This window comes from Vicugna pacos, chromosome 2, assembly GCF_048564905.1.
Source record: "Vicugna pacos chromosome 2, VicPac4, whole genome shotgun sequence".
Lineage (NCBI taxonomy): Eukaryota > Metazoa > Chordata > Mammalia > Artiodactyla > Camelidae > Vicugna > Vicugna pacos.
Genome location: NC_132988.1, coordinates 117047874 through 117067804, shown reverse-complemented (window position 1 = coordinate 117067804; position 19931 = coordinate 117047874). Strand labels below are relative to the sequence as shown.

Below are 19931 nucleotides of genomic sequence, written 5' to 3'. Positions count from 1 at the left end.
ATGAAGCAGTACAGGTGGCCTGCAGGCAAGGGAGTCTCTAGCCGCTGGCTGCTCACACCCTCGTTCCCCAAGGTCCCCAAGGCTAACACTTCAGCATACGCCTTGCTAGGCTTTTAAAAATAATAGTTATGATATACGATATTATATTTTATACTGTTAAATATGTAATTATTTATTAAATGCATAAATAATTAGTATTAAATATGTTATTAAATATCTATATACATCTTCCAAATTATTAAATACATAAACACGTAAGTATAGATATAATAAAGTAACTATAAACAAATGTAATTTATATGAAAAGTACTTGAGATAAATACATAATATATAATTGTAAATGTATGCTAATATATTCAACGTATAAAAATGCCATTTTTCTTAAACAGCATCATATTAGTCATAATTTTTTGACCTACTGACTTCACTTGACATGTTAAGAGTTTCTTCTACGTAAACATAGATCTGCCACATTTGTTTATTTGCTTATTCATATTTGTAAGTGTGGTAAAATACACATCACAAAATTGACCATGGTAACCGTTTTTAGGCGTGTAGTTCAGCACTGGTAAATACATTCACACTCCTGCACTCGCATCTCCAGAGCTCTTTTCATCTTGTGAAACTGAAGCTCTGTCCCCCTTAATCAACAGTCCCTCATCCCCCCTCCCCCAGTCCCTGACAGCCGCCATCCTATCTCTGTCTCTGAATTTGACAGACCTCCCGCAAGCGGAGTCATACACTCTGTCTTTTTGTGACTGGCTTATTTCACTTGGCCTGGTGTCCTCAGCTTTCGTCCTTGCTACAGCAGGTGACAGGATTTCCTTCCTTTTTAAGGCTGAATCATAGTCCCTTGTATGCCTGGACCACTTTTGCTTATCCATCTATCCTAGGTTGCTTCCACCTTTTGTCTTTTGTGAATAATGCTGCTGTGAACATGAGTGTACAAATATCTGTTTGTGGCCCTGCTTTCAGTCCTTTTGGGTAAGCCCCTACGTGCTGTAAGGAATAATCATGTAGCTTAAATGGGGTGTTTTGATGATCAGTCAGTTGTGGAGACAGAGTAACACCCCAAAGAGGCACACGAAAGTGGAAGATTGATGACACTCACCATGTCTAAGGCATACTACACCCAGGGCTAGGGTGGGGCTGGGGGTTGCTCAGCCAGGCAGGTGGGGAGCGGAGCCAGCCGGAGGACCTGTGGGCCGGCGCCTTTATCAGGGGTCAGGGGAGTGTGCAAGCAAAGGGCGGGAGGGTTTTTCCCTGGTGCCTTTGTCACTAGATCACAGTCAGGAGGGTAGGAAGGGGAGCTTGTGGCCGGACCCGCCCTCTCACCCTGGTGCTGCTGGGCATCTGGGAGGGGGCTCATGATCTGATCGTTGGGGTGTCAGGGCAGCAGGAAAAGGTGAACTTGTGTTTATTTATTTACTATTTATTTATTACTATGATTACACATATTATGTATTATTTTTATTTTACTATGTATTGATACATTAGTAATTACTTCTTATTTCTTATGTAATATGTTATTACATTGTTTTAATTTTATTTTTATTGTTATTTATGTCATGTCTTATATATTTTATATTATATTACTTATATAATATAATATGCAATATTTTATTGTTATTAATATTATAAATATTATGTATCATTAAATTATTTTATATAATTATTTATTTATATACTTATTTATTCAAAGTTTTAAAAAAGTGCAGTACGCCCTGGAAGGGGACTTGCTGGATCATACTACTTCTTCCTTTTTAGCAGCTGCATAGTACTCTGTAGGAGAATTCCTCTTTTAAATAGGATTCTTCAGGCTGCTCATCCCAGAAGCACCATATGAACGAGCTGAGATCCAAACTCTGGCTCTGTAAACTGGGAGTCCTGGGTGGGTTCAGGGCATGACCGTCTGGGTTTAGCTGCACCCTCCTCCTCCTTGTTCTCACCTTCGGCCTGTGTCCTCACCTGTGTGTCCCGTCACTCCATCTGCGTCCCTCCAGCAGTGGGTGTCATGTTCCAGCCCTGTGGATGGGCCTGGTCATGCAGCTGGGCCTCGTCAGCCCAGCAGAGTGGCCTTGGCTGGGGACAGTCCAGGGACTGGGGGCCTGTGAGGATCCGGCCGAAGCACAGCCACTCTGTGGCCAAGGGGACAGGCTTGCTCAGACCACGAGCAAGGCCGTGGGGAAAGCTTTCCAAGCAGACAAAGACAGTAGCACAGAAATTCCCTTTCAGTCCCACAGAATCTCATGCTTTGCACGATGTCTGACCCCCTCTAAACATCGGCCATGTGAACCGGCATCACAGCCGGACCCAAAGCCCGGCCTGAGCATCCCCCTGAGCTCTCACCATCTTCCCTGCCTGTGTGCATCCTTTCCCCTTCCATTACGTAGATCCGGCACGTCCAGAATCAGGTTGTCTGGGTTCAAAGCTAGTCTCCACCACCTACTACTTGTGGGACCTGGAGTGAGTTGTGAGACTTTATCATAAAATGAGGATGACACGCCGCTGGGTTATCACAAAGATCACTGGTAATTCACCTGGAGTGCACGGCGCTGTGCCGGGCCCATTTCAAGGGCCCTAGCCACGACATCCTAATGGTGATGATGATTACTGTTATCATTGCCATTTTGTGGTGGAGGGGTCTGGGCCTTTCCAGGGCTCAGTACTGCACCAAGGTGGAGTGGAGGGGTTGGCTGGGTCCCGTTTGGACAAGTTTTCATCATTGGACGAGGTGAAGCAAGCTAGGAGGAGGCTTCGAGGTCCACACTTTTCAGAGGAGGGATCTGAGGCTCACAGAGGTTGTGAGACTTGGGCAAGGACACACAGCAAGTAAATGGTTCCAGCTAGAATCCAGTTCTCCGGGTCCTCAGGCTAGTGTTTTACGTGCTCCTCCATGAAAACTTGCAGGGAAATTCAGAGCCTGAGGTTCCCCCAGCATCACAGGGTTAGTGAAAAGCAACTGGGGTGCAAACCCAGGTCTGTCTGATTATATGGAATTTCCACGGCTCAGTGCTGCCTCCCTGGACAGTGCCCAGAGATGAAGCTCTGTAATCTGTGCTCAAAGCTGGGGGGGTGGTCAACTTGGAAAAATTTACATCAAATTCTGGATAGAAGAGATGCAGCTCATCTCCTTTATAAAAGTGACGTTGACCACTTATTACAAGCATGTCTTCATTCATGCCTTTGTGTCTTTTGAATTATTTTAGGACTTGCCCCCTATGATGTGGCCCAGTGTGGAAAGCTCTCACTTTAAGACGACAGGTAAATTCTCCTTTTGGTTGATTATTCGTTGTTTTAGCAGGACAAGGGGATGGAGGGAGAAGCTTCCGGGCACATGGCTGCCCTGAAGTGAGGGAATGAGGGTGCATCCAAACACTTGGGCAAACATACAGATGACCCGTGTGACAGTGGTGCTGGAGGGGAGGCCGCTGAGTGATGACACAGTGGCTGGTGAAGGACACTTTACAGCTTGACTTCCTTCTATACTGACAGCAGGGCCTACCCTCCTGCAAGTCTTCATCAGAGGCTGTGGCTGGGCCTTCCGAGGGCCTGGAGGAGCCAGGGGCATAGATGCCCCAACCAGAGGTAACACCTGTATTGACCTTAAGATTTTACATCCATGTGCTGATTGGACAGCATTTGTCCCCTAGCCTGAGTGGCTGGGCTGTCCAGAGGCGGGCGTCCAGTCCCGCTTATGCGATTGACCGAGACAATCCTGACTGAGCAGCTGGCCTGGGAGGGCACCTGCCTGTTTCCATGGCGAAGGCTGTCAGTCCCCCCATGCTTACCTTTGTCCCCATTCCGACGTCCTGAGCTGAATCAACCACAGATGATATTCTAGGGAAAAAGATGTTGATTTTATCTAGGATTCAGTTCCGTGTCTTTTTTTTTTTCAAATTTTAATTTTTTCCTACACATATTTAGAAACTCTGTAAAGGTTTCAAAAGCACTTCTAAAGACCTTGCTACCAATATGCTGTGTGAGAAAGACTGAAAAATAGACTTCATGCTCAGTCAACATACAATTTGTATTTGGATGGAAGAGAAACGTCGAAAAGGCACAGCTCCACAACTCAGGTCCCTTCGAAACATACATTTCTAGCTTGATTTTTTTTTTAAATTAAAGTTTAGTCAGTTTACCATGTTGTGTCAATGTCCGGTGTATAGCATAATGGTTCAGTCATACACATACACACATTTTCCTTTTCATTATGGGTCACTGTCAGGTATTGAATACAGTTCCCCCTGCTACACAGTAGAAACGTGTTGTTTATCTATGTTATATTTCTGCAAATCTGCAAATCTCGAACTCCTAATTTATCCCTTCTACCCTCTTTCTGCCGGTAACCATAAGTTTGTTTTCTATGTGAGTCTCTTTCTGTTTTGTAAATAAGTTCATTTGTCTCATTTTTTTTAAGATTCCACGTATAAGCGATAGCATATGGTATTTTCCTTTCTCTTTCTGGCTTACTTCACTTAGTGTGATGATCTCCAGGTCCATCCATGTTGCTGCACATGGCATTATTTTATCATTTTTATGGCTGAGCAGTATTCCAGCGTGTGTGTGTGTGTGTATCACAACTTCTTTATCCAGTCATCTGTCGATGGACATTTAGATTGCTTCCAGGTCTTGTAAATAGTGCTGCTAGAAACATTGGGGTGCATGTGGTTTTTTGAGGGAGAACTTCCTCCGGATAGATGCGCAGGAGTGGGATTGTCTAGTTTTAAGCACTTATTGCTCATAAGCACTTTCACACACAGCGTGTCGTTTCCCTTCTCCTTAGGCAGCCCTGTCTGATGGATGTTTTCACCACATCCCCAGTGAGGGAAACTGAGGCTCAGAGCACTCAGCTGACCTGCCCGGGGTCACACAGCTGATTAGCATTAGAGCAGCTTCCACTCAGGACAACTCCTCACACCCCAGCCAGCACCTCTTTAGCGACATTTCTGTGCTACACATGGTGCTTATGAATTTTCAAAATTCTAGAGGGAGCAGTCCACGTGGGGTAGTTCAGCAGGCGCTGCGTCTGGCAGTGGTCAGACCCTCCTTGTAGTAATGATCAGTGTCACTCGCAAAAGAGACAGGGCCTCCGAAGGACAAAGCAAGGTAAAACTTACCCTTCTCTCCACTGTGGAGTTAGGGAAACTGAAGCCCAGAGGGGTTAGCTGGCTTTCCCACCGACACAGCTGGGGAGAGGCAGAGCCAGATTTGAACCCAGGGCTGTCTGATGCCCGGTGGGTAAGAATCACCCAGAGCACCTCCCTTGCCCAGTGGTTCTGATTCGGCAGGTCTGGTGTGGGGCCCAGGATGGACACTTCAGCATACAGCCCAGGGAAGGAGCACACGCTGGGAGCGACACTCTCCTTAGTCTCTAAGCCTCCCAGTGAGAGCATCTCATTTCCTTGGCAGAGAAATGGTAAGGCATTCATTCATTCACTTCCTCCGCCAAGGTTTCCCAGCGCCTTCCGCGGGCCGTGCGCTTTGCCTCCGGCGTTGAGCCGTTGCGTCGTCCCGCCAGTCTGCAGTATATAATACAAGTTCATTGCACTTTGTAGTGGACGCACCATTTGGACTGAAATTCAATAAGAAAGTTGAGGTCTCGACCCCACCCCGGACTTCTGCAGCCACCAGTGGGTCGTGGCTTCATTCCGTGTTTGCTTTTACAGCCTCCCGGCCCAGGAAGACCTTGTTTAAAAGAGAGTCTGCTGTAACACATCGCTTGGTAAGTAACGTGTTCGATACTTTAAAAAAGACATCAGAAGTTGTAAAGAAACCAATTTTGTTCCAAAGATGTAGAGAATGTCACAGGCTTTTGTTCCTCAAGAAAAGCTATTCTTTCACTGAATACAGTTATTAGGAGGGAGCAAATCCATTTTTCTTTCGGGAGAGCTGCAGTTTCTGCACAACGTACAGCATTTTGCTGGACGGGACGCGTGAATCTGATCGTCAGGCGGCGTCGCCTGCTGGTTCTCAAGCAGGGCGAGGGGCTCTGCTCTAACCAGACGGAGTCACCCGCGCCTGTTATAAAAACGCTGCTACCAGTGGTCGTGGCGAGGGTTTAACAAATACTTCCAACTTGCCAGGCACGGGGCTTCGCACTTTCAACGCGTGATCTCACTGGAGCCTCATTGCAAGTTCTGAAGCAGGTACTATTTTTGCTCCTGTTTTACTGACAGGAAACTGGAGATCGGAGAGATTAGGAGGCTTGTTCTGGGTCCCACAGGTAGAGGTGGCGGAGCTGGGCTTTGGAGCCCCTGCTCGACTGCTGGCTCCTGAGGATGCTCGCATTCTGTGTGATGTGCTGGCTCCACATCGGGCTGTCTCTCACCTACGCTTCCATGACTTAAAAAGGCTTGAGAACCACTGAGTTCAGCCAACAGGCTACCATTGCTACAAGCCCCTTCTTGGCCGCCGGCTAAGTGTTTGTACAAGTTTCCTAGGGCTGTGTAACAAATTACCACCAACCTGGTGGCTTCAAACAATGACATTATTCCCTTCCAATTCTGGAAGTGGAAGTCCAAAGTTAGGGTGTTGACAGAGCCACGCTCCCTCCGAGGGCATGTCAGGGAAAATCCATCTTTGTTTCTTTCAGCTTCCGGTCATGTTCCTGGCTTCTGGCTGCATCACACCAATCTCTGTATTAGGATTCTCCAGAGAGTCATAACCAGCGGGATGTGTGTATATATACATGTATACACATTCACACACGCACACATGCACATATATATATATGCATATGTGAGGGAGAGAACGGGGGAGATTTATTTTAAGAAACTGTTCATGTGGTGATGGGGCTGGCAAGTCCGAAATCTGCAAGGCAGGCCGATGTTGCAGCTCAAGTTGGAACGGTGTCTGCCAGAGTTCCCTTTCCCTCAGGGGACCTCAGTGTTTTTTTGAGAAGTCCTTAACTGATTGGGTGAGGCCCACCCATGTTATAGACAGTTATCTACCTTGCTCAAAGTCCACTGAGCTAAATGTTGATCTCATCCAAAGAACACGTTCACAGTGACATCAGGACGCATTTGACAGCCAGCTGGCACTAGCCGCTCACTCTCACACTCTGTTTCCGCCTTCTCATGGCCTCTTCTCTCTGTGTGTGTCTTCTCCCTTTTTGTCACTAATAAGGACCCCTGGCATTGCATTTATGGCCTGCCTCAATCCAGCCCACCTGCATCCAGAATGATCTCGCCTTGAGAGCCTTTGCTTGATTACATCTTCAAAGACCTTCCAAATAAGGTCACATTCTGTTCCCATGTTCTGGGATTCAGGATGTGGAGTAGCCATTCACCCCACCAAGGGGGTCCTCTTATTCTGTCCAGTCCTCTCCTGTGACAGGTGACGCATCCCCTCCCACGGCAGCACCTCTGTGCTCCATCGCCCCTCCTCTGTCTGTTCAACGGCTGTGCTTCTTCAGTTGTTGTTTGCAGGATGCTGTGTGGGGACCAGAAGGATAGAAAGGCAGATCTCTGTTCTCAAAGACTCATCAGGGTCCTGGCATGTCAGAGCATTAGGGTGGGGTGGGGGCCAGAATGCTCAGCCGGAATCAGAGGCCCAGGCAGCTCGCGCTGCTGTCTGTGGTCAGCGTGTTCTCAGGAATATCACTTTCGCTCTTTGTGTCTTTGCTCATTTCTGTCCAATGAGAGGCTCATGCTTTGGGGAGGGAACGTGCACTGTGGAGGAAGCACAGGATATGGAGACACACTGGTGGGGATGGCGTCCAAGCTTCCTGCCTGTGCAGCCTTGGGCTAGTGACTTAACCTTCCTGAGCCTTAGTTTCCTCATCTGTAAAATGGGAGAAATAGAATTCACGTGTGTACAGGGATGGGCATACGCCTGGCACTTGGGAAGGAATTGCTGTTGTTCTGATTGTCGGTATCACTGAGAGCTGCTGTGGTCTGTGATTCAGAGGGGGGTGGGCGGGGCAGAGAGCGGGGAGGCGAGGCAAAGGGAAGCCTCCTCAGTGAGATCAGGGTCCTGCTCGGTTTAAATGGTGTGTCTGTACCGCAGCACTGGGATCGCAGGACACGCGGCAAGGGCAGAAAGGAGCCGGCATCCGTTGTGATTACAAGGGGCCGCGGGAGCTAGGCCAGCCCTGGCTTTCTGTTGATACTCTTCCAGGGTAGCCATCACAGGGTTGGAAGAGGCCAAACCCGGATTCTCCATCCACTGATGGCGGATCCAGCTCCCAGGAGGCTCCTGGACGCACTGGGGTCCACGTTCCTCAGTCCCCGCTGTGTGGCTGATATGCCCCGGCAGTGACAGCCAGGGGACACACAGGACCTGTGAGCGGTCATTAAAGGGTCTTTCCATAGCTCTGCAAACACGCTTCTTACTGAAATGTAAGCCCTGGTTTGCTGAGTCCCTGTGACAACAGTGTCCTTTGCCCAGGACCAGGACATAGCCCCAGTGTCAGCACAGGTCCACATCCTTCTTTCCTCATAGGTTTTAAGTTCCAGTCCTTATACACTCTTTTTGAAAAAATCTTCAGGATTGAAGAAAGTTACTGTACCAGCAGAAGCAACCCTTCTCACCCTGCTTTTAAAAGCTTTGTAAGTGTAGCATGAAATATTTTTCATTTTCTAATAATTTCTGTATTTGATTGTAGTATGGGGACATTTCAAGAGACATTCAAGGAACTTCTGAGAATGGAGTCATTTTTCAGAAATGTGCAGTGGTAAGTGTTCATGGGTGCCTTAGACTTAAAGAGGAAATAATTGAGTTTGCCCAAATCATGTATTAGCTGGGAGCTGGCAAGTCACGTGGTTATCCACCCACGTCTGAGCACGGGTGAGGAGGGGGTGACCCGCAGGGACCTTATATTTTATATGGCAGCACCAAGACTGAGATTTTTTGGTAACAGTATAATTATTGTGAGTGAAAATCCTCTGTGATTGTTTAAAATGGGAAAGAGAGTATATATTTTCTCTGAGAGTTTAACGTTTGTATGATGCTTGACAGCTTAAAAATGTATTTAATACCTTTTAGGTCTTTGATCCTTACTAATCTCATGAGATGGCTTTCACGTTGTCCTTGTGTTGGGGGTTCCCCAAGACCACCCTCAGGTTCAGTGGCTCCTTCAGAGGACTCAGAGCTCAGAACAGCTGATGTTGCAGTTACGGTTCATTATAGCAAATGGCGTAGAGTAAAGTCAGCAAAGTGAAAGGCACGTCAGACAGAGCTCCGGAGACGCCGGCCCAAGACAGCCCTGTCTCCTGGCGGAGCTGCAGGGGTAGCATGCAGGTTTCCCAGCAGTGACATGTGACGTAATTCAGGGCGCTCTCCGGAGCTGTGGAATCCAGGGTTTTTACTGAGGACCAGTCACGTTGGTGCGGAACGCCCATGTCGCTGACCTCGGTTATTCAGTCTCCCGCCCCTCCAGAGGTCACGCTGGGCCCAAGGCCCCCGCCACGAATCACACTGTTAGCGTAGACCCCTGGTGTGGCCCAGGGCCGTGGGTATGCAAAGACAATCTCACCAGGCAGGACGTTCTGAAGACTCTAGAGGTCAGTCTCCCAGGAGCTGGCCCAGGACCAGCCCTCATTTTGGGATGCGCAGCGTTTGGACAGTCCCAGCCTGCTGAGTTAACCCTTTACTGCACAACCGTCATTTTCTTTTCTTTTCTTTTTTTTCCTTTCTTTCTTTTTACTGAAGTATAGTTGATTTACAATGTTGTGTTAGTTTCAGGTGTCCAGCAAAGTGATTCAGTTACATATATGCATATATATAAACCTATTCTTTTTCAGGTTCTTTCCCACCATAGGTTATTACAAGATATTGAACACAGTTCCCTGGGCTGTACAGTCGGTCCTTGTTGGTTATCTATTTTATACATAGCAGTGTGTGTCTGCTATTCCCAAATTCCTAACTTACCCGTCCCCCCTTTTCCCCTTTGGTAACTGAAGTTTGTTTCCTGTGTCTGCATAACCCTCACTTTAATCCAGGCTCTCGGCTGTCTGGCTCCCCTCCCTGAGCACAGTTGGTGCTACCAGTTTCTCATGTCCTGGAACTGTTTTCTGGCCCATGCGTGCAGTTACGAGCATGTGTGTGTACATGCACGTACGTGTGTCCATATGCACAGGTACATACACGTACTTTACTTCTTCCCCTTTTCTACACAGGTGCCAGTGCATCCTGTACACCAAGTTCTACAACTTGCTCTTTTCACTATTACATTTCAAAGCTCACTCCTCTTGGGACATGCGTTGCTTCCCTCTCTCAGCTCCTGCATCTCTTTCAGCAGAACTGGGGTGAAGAAGGGGCAGGAGAGCTGGGAGATGTGGCCTAGAGAGAGGGGGCAGGGCAGGGTTGCAGAAGCCAGGCGGGGAGCCCAGCAGCTGGACCCCTGGATGGCTTCCACCAGCTGAGGTACTCGAACACGTGGCCGGGCAGAACCCGGATTGCAAAGACTGGCTAGGAGGCTGGAGTCCAGCTTAGGACCTGCGGTCCTGGAGATCAGATGGCAGTCAGAGGCCCTGGCCTGGCTGGGGCTGAATCTTCAAAAGAATAGAGTAAGAGGGAGCCACTGTTTGCTTTCCTTGGTGACCCCAGTTGTCAGTTTCCCCAGCGTTTCCCCAGCCTGCCTGTGGGTCTGTGCTCGGGTGCTTTTTCTTCAAAGTTACTCTGGGGGTGTGATTTCACTGCATTTCAGGGTCCTGGTTTCTGTGAAACAGCTTGGCAAGCAGAAGTCAAAACTCTCCTGGGGCCCTTGAAGTCAGACCTGATAAATCCTCAGAACCTTTGTGAGACCATAATCCTCCTGCCCTTTAAAGACCTAACGGGCGCAAGTCAAGCCAGAGCCTCATTTTGGGAAGTTGGGTTTGCCGGCAAGTCTGGCCTCACTTCACCTCCTGTCTTGGGTGTCCTCGCAGAGCGAGTGGCCGGTGGCCCACATACAACTGCTGGTGAACAACACCAGGACGCCCGCGGCCGCCAACCTCTCTGATCTGCTCCTGTTGGACAACATCACTGGCCTGGCCGTTAGGGGATCGACTGGTAACCAGACCTCGAGAGGGTTCCAGGCTTTCAGGAAGAAGTTTCTGCAAGGTGAGAGCGCCGTGTACAATGTCAGGGTGGAAAATGCTGAAAATACGCACCGATGCTCGCAGAGCATGGGAGGTGCGGCCAGCATAGCCTTAGACACGTGGCGCGTTCACACAGTGCATCCTCATAACGGATGCTGCTCTCGGGGTGTCAGAGGAGACCGCTGCTCAGTGTCCACAGCCAGGAAGCTGGGTTTGTCACTGAAGTTAGAGGGAGGTGGGACTTGGGGGAAGAGTTTTAAAAATAGGTATACTCAATATTTATTATGAAAAATTTCAAACATACACTAAGATCGAGTTCATAGTGCATGCCGGCATCTCCATCACCCGATGACCAAAATCTCCATCACTCAAAGGAAGAGTTTGTTTTGGGGAGTGCTGGATGGAGGGGTTTGGCATCGGCCCTGGAAGCTCGCTCATGACACGTCCAGGCACTGTCAGGAGTGGTCACAGGAGCACCTCCACTGCTGATTTGTTGCCTTTCAGAGCGTGATGCCGTCCCTGGTTGGCTTTCGGAGGTGTGTTTCCTGAGGCGAATTGTCATTATTTCATTAGGGAGACTTAAAACCAATTCTGGGATTCAGTTGTTCCTCTGTCTCTAGAGCTGTCAGTTTTTCTGGGAAGGTGAGACTTCTTTTATTCTGAGGGGGTACCTCGTATACAGATGAAAAGACCCAAGCGGTGAGGAACTTGCCCGAGGCCATCGGGCTGGCAGTCAAGGCTGCTTCAGACTCGGACAGTCTGGCTCCCCCATCCAGGCCGTGACCGTTACGTATGGTGGATCTCACATCTCACGTGCCAAGGACTCGCTCCGACCTCTCCGCTTCCACACGTGTGGCCCACGCCGCTCATCAGTCCCGCCACTCTTTCTCTCTGAGCCTAGACGAAGCCTCAGAACCCTTCTTAACACTGCCTTGTTGACGGAAGCTGCCAGTGGAGTTGGCCCACAAGTGGCGATCTCTGCTGGCTCTGGTTTAAGCAGTGTCAGAAAGTTTCCCAGCTAAGTGATCTTTAGTGCCTTTCTTTTCAATGATGTCAAAATAAATCCCACCCACCAATTCTTAAGGTGGTATTGGCCTTTAGAAACCACCGAATTTCTCTGACCTCCGGGTGTCACACGTGATAATGAGAACCAGCACTTTCCTCCCTGAATCCCTGAATTTGGGATAAGGGAGTTTATTCATGCTTTTTTCAGGTTTGTTTTGTTTTGTTTTGTTTTTTTGGCGGGGAGTAATTAGGTTTCTTTCCTTTTAGAGGAGGTGCTGGGGATTGAACCCAGGACCTTGCACGTGGTAAGCCTTCGCTCTGCCGCTTGGGCGATACCCTCCCTCAGAGAACGATCTGGACTCTGCAAAGTGCTGCTGAGTCAGAGGCTATTCTGTTGTGATTATTTTTATGTGTGTGTGTGGTAAAAACACACATAGCGTAAGAGCTATTGTCTTAACAAACTTGTAAGTGTGCAGGACGGCATTGTTAGCTGTACACATGTGCTCAGCGGAGCTGCACAACTTTTCCATCCTGTGTGACCGAAATTCTCTCCCCACTAAACAGCAACCCTGTCACCCCTTCTCCTAACCCCGGCAACTGTTTTCACTCTTACTACCGTATTATAATTGCTACGTATGCCCACATGCCTCTGCCTCCAAGGCTCTACATGCCCTGAGGGCAGGATCCCAGTTGTGTTTGTGAACTCACCAGGATCTCAAGGGATCTGACACTGGTTTTCAACTTAGTGGGCAGGAAACTTTTTCCCAAAGGGTAAGTATAGAAGTGTAGCCTCAGATGACCGATCCGACCCCAGCCTGTTGACACTCTGGCAATATTGTCACCCTCATCATGGTCATTTGCTTTTTTTGTCAGAGTCACGGTCATTTAGAGGAAAGGTGACAGGCCCAAGAGGTTTGGGTGGCTTCCCACTTGTTTACTGGGTGACCCTAAGCGAGTCACTTCCCCTCTCTCCGTCTCACTTTCCTTTTGTGTCCGCAACAGGAAATATTGTAATCTCCATCCGTCTCAGGGCATGGTTTGGAGACCAGCTGGGTTGACGTCCTGCAGATGCTTTGAGGGTGATAGAGTCCCACGCCAGGGTGAGGTCTGATGAGTGACCTTCGCCTGTGTTATCATCTTCATCAACTTGGTCTTTATCACCGTATCTTTATGATCCTAGCTTTTATCGTTATATAAAAATAAAATGTAAATGTTGAGGACGTTTAAAACAAAAATCCTAAAGATTCCATAGCCTAGAGTTCTGGGTGGGGGCGGAGGGGCAGGTAGAGCTCCTTGCACCTGCTGACACCCCCTCCTAGTGAAAAAGGAGGGGGCGAGCATGCCTGCCCAGTTTATTCTGCCTGCTTATAAGTATGTGAGTCAGAGGGGCCTTGCTGCGCTGTCGGCCGTGACGCGGCCCTCCTCTGCGCGGCTGTGTCTGGGGTGTGACAGGTCCCTCTCCTCACCCGCATGTGCTTTCTCTCTGAACAGTCGGAGACTCCTTTTCGGTCAGCTACACAGCCTCGCTGGAGGTGGAAGACGTCGAGGGTGGAGAGGTCCTGATGCTGCCTGCCCGGCTCTCCTTCCAGACTTCCTCCCCGGTATTGCCTTTGTTCCTCTGATTTCTGTCCTGCTGCTTTAGAAACTGTGGGCACAGTATCTGCTAGTTCATTCTTTTTTCCTCCCTTCCTCCTTTCCTTCAGTGATACCGAATTCTGGAAGTGCATGGGCCCTGGGACCTTACACACTTTACCGTGAACCAGGCTCCCTTGGAGCTCCTGGTGACCTTGAGTAACTACATACCCTCTCTGGGCCTGATTATGAAGATGCATGATCACTCGATGTGAACTTCTCAGCACTGTGTCCCGTGCATGACGGGCAGTCAACCAGGAGCTCCCATTAGTGTTGGTTCGCTCAAGCTGCCGAGGCACGGTGTACCAGATGGCTCAAAAGGCCAGAGATTTATTTGTTCACCATTCTGGGGGCTGGAGGTCCAGATCCAGGTGGGGGCAGGGTTGGTCTCTTCTTGAGGCCTCTCTCCTCAGCATGTAGCTGGCCGTCTTCTCCCTGTGTCCTCACGTGGTCGTCCCTCTGGGCGTGTCTGTGTCCTGGTCGCCTCCTCTCAGGAGGACCCCGGTCAGATGCGATTAGAGTCCACCCAGCCTCTGATTACGTCTGTAAAGGCTCTGTCACAAACACAGCCACATTCTGAGGTTCCGGGGCCAGGGCTTCAGCATACGGGTTTTAGGGGACGTTATTCAGCCTGTAACACTGTTACTGTTAGCACCTTCATTTTCCAGTCCGCTCTCTGTTAAGCCACATGGGCGGTGGGTATGGTTGGCTGCGTGGCCCATGCCCAGTGCTGCGCCCTCCTGGGGACGCAGAGGAGGAGAGCCGTCCTCGTCTTCGAGGCGCTTGTGCTCTAGTTACTGGGGCCACGTGGTTCCGACTTCAGCCTCTGGAGAAAGTCCCTTTTAATAGATCAGGAAAACGAGGCTCCAAGTGTGACTGCCCCAGGCCACGTGACAGAATCAAAATCCGACCCCCCCAGTGGCCGGCTCCTCCCACCCAAGGCCGAAGGGCCTGTGTGCAGCATTTCTGCTGCTGTAAGAAAAAAATCCTGGATAAAATTGAATAAAATGAAAAATTCCAGAAAGATAAAGATGAGATACAAGAAAACTGTGTAAAACTGTCAGAGAAAACAGATGTCTCAGAAAACGATTAAGTGCGGAGTGAAGAACAGAGGACAAAAAAGGATTAAAAAAATGGAGAGAAAATGGCCCAGAAGAGATACCTTCCTGGTTTCAAAGGACAGGAAACTGAGTATGTTAAAATCAGACTTTAGGATAAGGCACCAGTCAGAAACCAACAGCGAGAAACTCAGGAACCCAGTGGCACCGGGAGCCTCCACCCCCTCTCAGGGGCGTGAGGACGTCGGGCCAGGGCGGCCGCACGCCTCCCGGAGGTGCCTGGCGAGTCCGCTGGGGCAGCGGGAGGCGTGCGGTCCAGGAGCCCCTCACTCACGCCAGGGCGACCTTCCCGGCGTCCCGCCCTGACAGCTCCTGTCCGTTGCTTTGCTTGGTGCCTGTCTGTGTCTATGGACTCCATCCCCTGGAGCCCCCTACAGCCCACTGGAAAGTCGCTCCGTGAGACCAGGGACCTCGCTGGCCCTGTTCCCAGCTGTGTTCTCAGCGCCTGAAATAGAGCCCCGCACACGCTAGGTGCACAGTGAAAATGTGCTGACTGAAAGAATGAACAGATCTGTGAACTAATGATTCTTGGACAGGTGTGCTTTCTCCTTTTTAACTTCTCTGAGCCTCAGGTTTCTTATCTGTAAACGGGAAATTGTCTTGTAATGCTTCCAGCCTTTTGTGGGTATAAGAGAAATGATTTTCTCTTTGCAAATGGCCTGCAGTCTCCTTCCCCCTCCAAGCCTTCAGGGGCTCTCTGGGCAGTTCTGTGGACAGAGTGGAGGGTCCCCCAGCCCACCTGGAGTTTCCAGAGCTCCAGGTTTCATGGCATGTGTTCCAGGCTCCTGCCTGCCTGCCCGTAGAGTGTCAGCGTCTCCCTTCCTTCCCCTGCTCAGCAGCAGCTCGTGGGAGGCCAGCATTTGCTGAGGGGTAAGTTTAGGTGATGGTGAGCGCTCCCGTGCCTCATTCTCTAATCGGTTCCCCCGGTTGGACTTCAGTTTCCTTGAGGGACCCCCAGGCCTTCCTACGTGATGACAAGAAGGCCAGGTGTGTTTGGGGCTGAAACTGGTCAGACCCAAAGTCTGAGTGAGGTTCATATCGACCCCAGGTGAGAACCCTGGTCTGCCCTGGGTGGCGGTCAGCCGTGCAGAGGCTCACACTGCAAATGGGAGAGTAAAGGAGCTATTTAAAAACACAGGTGCCCAAGAGGATGAAATCCTCCAAGTCGGTATGTGGAGGTGTCTGGGATTTCAGGGGTGGGAGCACTGCCCTGGTGTATTTTCAGAGGTAGTTCCGCATCTCTGGGCTTCAGTACCCCAAACCCGAAAAAGAGAGGAGTGAGAAGACCCCCCAGATCTCTTCTTGTTCTGACAGCTTAAAACTGCGTGAGAGCGGTGGAGAGGCAGTAAAGACAGTGGCCCCTGACTCATCGCCGGAGCAGGAGGTGGTACCGTCAGAAGTGCTCTGTGTCGGGTCTGGAAGCTGCTTTCTCAAACACACATGCACATGTGCAGACATAGATGCACGTGGACATGGACGCATACATACACACGCACACACGCACGCACCTCAAATTCATACAAGGTTAGAGGTTGAGAAGGAAAAATCTAGAACATTCATCTCAAGTTTCTTACAGTATATTGTAGCAACCGCACGCCCACCTTATGAAACCATCACTGTGTCTCTCGTGGCCCGTGGCTTCTGACTCCAGGCTGTAATCTGAAACATGTTTCCCGAGCCTGGAAGTTTATGCAGGAAGCACAGGGCTGAGGATTTAGGTTTTGTAAAGAGGTGGAGACAGCTCTGTAGAGCTTTCAGCCCCTCTCGGCTTAGACCCTGGGAGTCAGTGAACTCAGGGAGGAGGGGCCCAGAGGCAGGAGAGAGCAGCAGAGGAAGCTGAACACGGGCCTCGGCGTGCGGGTCAGGAGAGCCTGGAGCTCGCGGGGCGCCATGGATGTTCCGAAGCCCCGACAGCTCCGGAGCAGAAGGGGCCAAGCGGTCGCTTCCTAGTTGTCTCTTCTTTAAAGGCTTGTTTTGTTTTTTGTTTTGAATTTCCATTTCCCTCCTGGAACAAAAAAGAAGCTGGTAGTAGTTTGATTTCCTTCTGGAGCCCCCCTTAGCTTGTCCTGCTGGCCCATGATGCGTCTGGGATACTCCAGTGTTCCCAGTAGCAACTGCAGGGCGTGGATCCGGGGTTTCCTACTGGTCCACCAGGGCCCATCAGGTTAGGGGAAAATGCCCCCGGAGTGGCTGTGATAGGATTACACGGGGGGTGCCTAGCCCACTGGACGTCCAGTTGCAAGTCCCCCGGCCAGGTTATCTGCAAGGAGGAGACCGCCAACGCCACCGCCGCCGCTGCCGCCACCACCACCACCGCCACCGCCACCGCCAGCTACACCCAATAGCAGTAATACTTTCATAGCACTGCCCCCTATGTGGGAACTCTTCTAAAGAATTATCACAGCCACCCTAGAGTTGAATATAACTCCCATTGTACAGATGAAGACACCGAGGCCCAGAGAGGTTAATACCTTGTCCAGAGGCAGAGTGCTGGTGCGTGACGGGCCGGCCCTGACCCGGGCAGTCCGCTCTCAACACAACCCTGCATGGCTTTTCGGTTGCAGGACATTCTGCCTCCACGTGTGGGGAGAAGTGTGTGCTCCCAGTGGGCCTCCTCAGACCACCCGGTCGGACAGACGGCAGTCACACGCTCACCCTGTGTTCCCTGAGCAGGGGCGGACTGGAAGCCCCGCCTGACCCCAGCCCCGTGTGTTTCGCCCCAGGGGCCCACTGCCCGTGCTGTCTTGGCAGCGAGGGAAGCTGCTGTTCGGATTTCACACGTGCCTCCGGGAGAGAAGGAGGCATCACAGCCCCATAGACCTTTCCCCTAAAGGGACTCTGAGGCCCCAGCAAGCCCCAGCCCCTCAACAGCCAGAGGCCCGCTTAGCTCCAGGCGGGGGGGGGGGGCGGAAACACGCCAATACTGCCCGTGGGGCCCATGCCAAGACCTGCTGACTGATGTGCTTTATTTTTTTTTCTAGAATAGAATCCAGCTAGAAGCCCTTTTCACCATAACAACAGAAGAAAAGGTAACGGTAAGAGAAAGTGTGTGACCTGGATGCCCACCTCTGCCCCTGGCGTGTCTCTTTCTGCCGGTGATGTGTGGCCTCTCACTGTTCTCAGAGCTGAGGGGAGGGGCCCCCACTGGCCTTAGACTCCAGGCGCACGTGGAGGCTGGGGTCCCCTGGCCCGAGACCGCCCGGCTAGTTTCCCGGGTGCCCCCTTCATCGGGGCGGGCCGGGTAGGTCAGCGCGCAGACAGGCTGAGGCCCCGCCCACCCGCCTGTGCGCCTGCCCAGCTGTTCCTGCCTGCCCTGCAGTGTTCGTCCCGGGACCAGTGGGTGGTCACGCCTTGTCTTCCCAGAGTTTCCCAGATCTTCCCAGGGCCGTCCAGGGGCAGCCACGCTTCCTCTGCTGTTCACCATCAACACTTCTCCATCTTTGTTCACCATTCGATCACCTGCAGCTCGTGCCTTCACTCCTTTGCTTGTTCATCAAATGTTTATTCACCAAATGACCACACTTCACGTTTCTTAAGTGCCCTCTCGCTGCCGGCAGCCTAAGCAAAGGACAGGCTGAATCGTGTCGCCTTCAGCACAGTCTTGGCGGACAGATTGTACTTTTAAACCCCTCCATTTCATGGATGGGGAAACTGAGGCACACCTAGGTCAGGTAGTCTGTCCGAGGTCACATGGCTAGTGTGTCAGGGTCCCCAGACCACCCGCAGGTTCAGTGGTTCCCCAGGAGGACTCACAGCACAGCACGTGTGGTTGTACCAGGCTGGTTTATCACAGAGAAAGGATGCAAAGCAGAGTCGGCAAGAGCACAGGCACGTGGGGCGAGGTCTGGAGGGTACCAGGTGCAGGCTTCCAGAGTCTTCTCCCAGTAGAGGCACGCAGGACATGCTTCATCCCTCAGGCGTCAAGTTGTGACAACATATGTGAAGTGCCGTTCCATTCCCAGGGAAGCTCAGGAGAGTCCCCAGGATTTGTCCTGGGAGTTGGGCGCAAGGGCATCCTCTGCCTGGCACATCCCAGGACTCCAGACTCTCCGAAGGACCGCAGGTGTTCAGCGTAAATCACATCGTTTGCACAACAGTTTAGGCCTCGTGAGCTGCTTTTATCGGGATGGTGCGAACCCTTCGAAATTCCGGTTCCCAGATGCCAGCTAAGACCCAGCCTTGGGAGCAGCCCTTCCAAGGGATGGAAGTCTTGAGCCTGCTGTGTGAGCCTTTCTGCACAGGTAGTGTTAGAACAGGATTTAACCCAGGCGCTTTGGCTCCAGTGGGCCACACTGTCTCCCACAGAGTCAATTTCTTGCCCAGAAAAGGTGGGAACAAAACCAGAGTTAAGCACACGGGCAGATGATTCTCCTGGCTGATCTGGGAGCTCCTGCCGTGTGGCACCGTGTCTGATTCATTCCTGCTTCCCCCTCTGTGCCTGACACTGTGGGTGGCACGCGACAGGTAGAGATCCCTTGATTGAGTTGATTGTCATCAGTGTCATCAGTGATTGCCCTGCAGTGGAGGAGATGGCTGGTCGCTGCGTGACTGCAATAAAGGTCAGAGAACGTTCATTTAATCAGTATTTATGAGCCCTTCCTCTGGGCCCCAGACCCGCTCACGTAGATGGAGAGGAACCATTCCCAGGACTTCGGGGTGTCTCCAGCTCGCACGCTGCCTGCAGAAGAACAGGAATAGGTTTCTCTGGGCTGCAGACCCAGGGCTGCAAGGCTTGGCAGCGGAGCAGTGGGCTGGATGTGAGCCCCACTGGCCCCTGGGCCAGGTGACCTCTGCCTGTGGACCACGTTCAAGGAGGTCACTGAGGGGGAAGTTTTGTGTGTGACCTTGGGCACAGTGCTTACCTCCGTGGGTCTCAGTTTCTTAGCTGTAAAATGAGAATAATAGTAGTTCCCGTTTCAAAGTCAAAGGTGCAGGTAGAGCAGTCAGCACAGGGCCTGGCCTCCTGTGAGTGCTCAGTAAATGTCGCCGGTATTATTACACAAGCACACAACACCGCTGTGCGAGGGTTCCGTGTGAATTGTGAATGAACGTTATGTATCAGGGTCTTAAGCCTAAGTTCCCATGAGGGCTGCACAGGTGCTCCCAGTGTGGGAGTCAGGCCCAGGCAAGATTCTAGGGCGTTGTGGAGTCT

General features: G+C 50.9%; 1 protein-coding gene across 9 annotated transcripts in view; it reads left to right on the top strand.

Annotated features, from left to right (window-relative positions):
* EVC2 (EvC ciliary complex subunit 2) overlaps nucleotides 1–19931 on the top strand; it is a 120110-nt gene that overhangs the window by 5485 nt on the left and 94694 nt on the right. For 8 of the 9 annotated variants that reach the window (XR_012062804.1, XM_072946419.1, XM_072946405.1 and 5 more), the window contains exons 2-7: nucleotides 3210–3264; nucleotides 5670–5725; nucleotides 8609–8677; nucleotides 10872–11046; nucleotides 13521–13630; nucleotides 17761–17814. Coding sequence is in view for 8 of the 9 variants with exons in the window: in XM_072946419.1 (XP_072802520.1) it covers nucleotides 3210–3264; nucleotides 5670–5725; nucleotides 8609–8677; nucleotides 10872–11046; nucleotides 13521–13630; nucleotides 17761–17814 (519 nt within the window). In the remaining variant the exon portion in view is untranslated. The remainder of the gene's footprint in view (nucleotides 1–3209; nucleotides 3265–5669; nucleotides 5726–8608; nucleotides 8678–10871; nucleotides 11047–13520; nucleotides 13631–17760; nucleotides 17815–19931) is intronic. The other variant, XM_072946390.1, reaches the window with a different exon arrangement.